Consider the following 3544-nt stretch of genomic DNA (forward strand, 5'->3'; position numbering starts at 1 on the left):
CCACCATGCCCAGCTAATTTTTTGTAGCTTTAGTAGAGACGGGGTTTCACCATGTTGACCAGGATGGTCTCGATCTCTTGACCTCGTGATCCACCCGCCTCGGCCTCCCAAAGTGCTGGGATTACAGGCTTGAGCCACCGCGCCCAGCCGGTAAATAATCATTAAAAAGTTCTAGGCTGTGTGCGGTGGCTCATGCCTGTAATCCCAGCACTTTAAGGGGCCAAGGTGTGGGTTACTTGAGCCCACGAGTTTGAGACCAGCCTGGGCAACAGGATGAGACTGTCTCTACAAAAAATAAAAAAAATTACCCTTGTGTGGTGCTGTGCACTTGTAGTCCCAGCTACTAAGGAGGCTGAGATGGGAGGATTACTTGGATCTCAGGAAGTCAAGCCTGCAGTGAGCTGTGATCGTGGCATTGCACTCAAGCCAGGTGGAGTAAGATCCTGTGCTTAAACAAAAAGTGCTTAACCACAACTATTAGGGAGACACAGATTCAGTTAATAATGAGAGTATAACCCTGTCATATTGTCAAAAGTTTTTTAAAAAAAAGAGACAAGATCGGGCCAGATGTGGTGGCTCACGCCTGTAATCCTGGCACTTTGTCAGGCTGAGGCAGGTGGATCACAAGGTCAGGAGTTTGAGATTGACCTGGCCAATATGGTGAAACCCCTGTCTCTATTAAAAATACAAAAATTGGCTGGGCATGGTGGTGGGCCCCTGTAGTCCCAGCTACTCAGGAGGCTAAGGCACAAGAATCACTTGAACTCAGGAGGCAGAGATGGCAGTGGGCCAAGATCAAACCAATGCACTCCAGCCTGGGCGACAGAGCGAGACTGTCCCCACCCAAAAAAAGGGACAAGATGTATAGTAGATTTCTGCAGTGATGCAGAGGAGGGTAATCTGTATTATCTTTTGGAAAAATGATAGTTAATTATACCACATGTACAGTACCACGCAAGTAATCTGTTCAGCTTCTCTTAGGTTCCAGAATATCTCAGCATTTAGTGATTTACATAAAAGGTTGTCTGAAGTTGTAAAGTCTTGAATTGCATTTTAAATTGGTTTTTAACAAACTCCTTTTGTGTACAAAAGACTCAGGTTGTGTAAAAATCACCTTCAACTTTTATTTCTCTCTTTGTTCCCCTTTAGGAAACTACTTTCCAGAGAAAAACAGCCCCCTATAGACAACATAATCCAGGCTGGTTTGATTCCAAAATTTGTGTCCTTCTTGGGCAGAACTGATTGTAGTCCCATTCAGTTTGAATCTGCTTGGGCACTCACTAACATTGCTTCTGGGACATCAGAACAAACCAAGGCTGTGGTAGATGGAGGTGCCATCCCAGCATTCATTTCTCTGTTGGCATCTCCCCATGCTCACATCAGTGAACAAGCTGTATGGGCTCTAGGAAACATTGCAGGTACTTGAAGTTCTTTTGATTGAATGTGTTTAAGTGTAATGAGTTGGAAGAAAGGCCTTGTTATAAGTATTAGTGACTTTGTCAAGTTTTGAGCTTGCTTTCAAGCCCTTATTAGGAATGAAGGTGCTGCATTCAGTCGTTGAACGTTGGTAGTGCTGGACAAGGTAATAGAAATTAATCTTGCCTTTTTTTTCAGGTGATGGCTCAGTGTTCCGAGATTTGGTTATTAAGTACGGTGCAGTTGACCCACTCTTGGCTCTTCTTGCAGTTCCCGATATGTCATCTTTGGCATGTGGTTACTTACGTAATCTTACCTGGACGCTTTCAAATCTTTGCCGCAACAAGAATCCTGCACCTCCGTTAGATGCTGTTGAGCAGATTCTTCCTACCTTAGTTAGGCTCCTGCATCATGATGATCCAGAAGTATTAGCAGATACCTGCTGGGCTATTTCCTACCTTACTGATGGTCCAAATGAACGAATTGACATGGTCGTGAAAACAGGAGTTGTTCCCCAACTTGTGAAGCTTCTAGGAGCTTCTGAATTGCCAATTGTGGTAAGTTACTTACTTTTAGATTAGGACATAAGTATAAGAAGCATGATCAGGGCTGGGTGCAGTGGCTCACGCCTGTATAATCCCAGCAATTTGGGAGACCGAGGTGGGTGTATCACCTGAGGTCAGGAGTTAGAGAGCAGCCTGAACAACATGGCGAAACCCTGTCTCTGCTAAAAAAAAAAAAAATTAGCCGGACATGGCAGCATATGCCTGTAATCCCAGTTACTTGGGAGGCTGAGGCAGGAGAATTGCTTGAACCTGGGAGGTGGAGGTTGCAGTGAGCCAAGATCACACCATTGCACTCCAGCCTAGGTGAGTCCGTCTCAAAAAAAAGCATAATCAGTTGATACTAATATTGAAATATTAACTATTTCAGGCCATGATGGGCCTCTTGTCAAAACTGTTAGGCTATAGAATTCTAAAGTGCTGGGGAAAAAAAAAATACGGTAACCAGCATCAACATGTTTTTCTTTTCAGACTCCTGCACTACGAGCCATAGGGAATATTGTCACTGGTACAGATGAACAGACTCAAGTTGTGATCGATGCAGGAGCGCTTGCCGTCTTTCCCAGCCTGCTCACCAACCCCAAAACTAACATTCAGAAGGAAGCTACATGGACAATGTCAAACATCACAGCTGGCCGTCAGGACCAGATACAGCAAGTTGTGAATCATGGATTAGTCCCATTCCTTGTCAGTGTTCTTTCTAAGGTAACGAAGTCTTAGGGTTTAATCAAGGCATTTTTTTTTTTAGTGTTTATTATAGAGAGCTCTGCTTGATAAGATTTTTAACATGAAGGAATCCTGGAATCTACTTGGAGTCCTCTGCTGAAAAATACCCAGTAACCTCTTTCACTTAAGGTTTCACTTAGTACTTTTCAGTCATTGTTTTTGTGAAAAAGTACTCTAGGAATCTTATTTGTGCAACTGTTCTGAAACAAAACCATTTTGTTATGTGTAATAGGCAGATTTTAAGACACAAAAGGAAGCTGTATGGGCTGTGACCAACTATACCAGTGGTGGAACAGTTGAACAGATTGTGTACCTTGTTCATTGTGGCGTAATAGAACCGTTGATGAACCTCTTAACTGCAAAAGATACCAAGATTATTCTAGTTATCCTGGATGCCATTTCAAATATCTTTCAGGTAAGTCTTATCAAGGTGAGTTTGTTTGAATTTGGACTTGTAATTGATTTACTATTTAGACCTGGAGGAGGGCAACTGTAAGTTTACTCACTAGTAAACCACAGAATCAGAAAGCCTGTTTATGTGGGCCACACCTTTGATTAAAAATACGGCAGGTTTATATAAGGTATAAAAGAGATGACAAGTGGATGATGTGACCTGAATCGAAGTCAGGCCCTTATGTGAACTCATCATACCTATTTACTTGGTTGATTTAATTTCCCAATTTCATACTGAATTTTGGTGAAATTAAATTTTTTTTTTTTTTTTTTTTTTGTTTTTTTTTGAGTCGCTCTTGTTACCCAGGCTGGAGTGCAATGGCGCGATCTCGGCTCAGAGCAACCTCTGCCTCCCGGGTTCAGGCAATTCTCCTGCCTCAGCCTCC

General features: G+C 42.7%; 1 protein-coding gene across 2 annotated transcripts in view; it reads left to right on the forward strand.

Annotated features, from left to right (window-relative positions):
• KPNA2 (karyopherin subunit alpha 2) overlaps window positions 1-3544 on the forward strand; it is a 15543-nt gene that overhangs the window by 8201 nt on the left and 3798 nt on the right. For both annotated transcript variants that reach the window (XM_017542847.2, XM_017542848.1), the window contains exons 5-8: window positions 1150-1418; window positions 1615-1973; window positions 2451-2684; window positions 2938-3120. In XM_017542847.2, the coding sequence (XP_017398336.1) occupies window positions 1150-1418; window positions 1615-1973; window positions 2451-2684; window positions 2938-3120 (1045 nt within the window). The remainder of the gene's footprint in view (window positions 1-1149; window positions 1419-1614; window positions 1974-2450; window positions 2685-2937; window positions 3121-3544) is intronic.

This window comes from Cebus imitator, unplaced genomic scaffold (genome assembly GCF_001604975.1).
Source record: "Cebus imitator isolate Cc_AM_T3 unplaced genomic scaffold, Cebus_imitator-1.0 Scaffold148, whole genome shotgun sequence".
NCBI classification, from domain to species: domain Eukaryota; kingdom Metazoa; phylum Chordata; class Mammalia; order Primates; family Cebidae; genus Cebus; species Cebus imitator.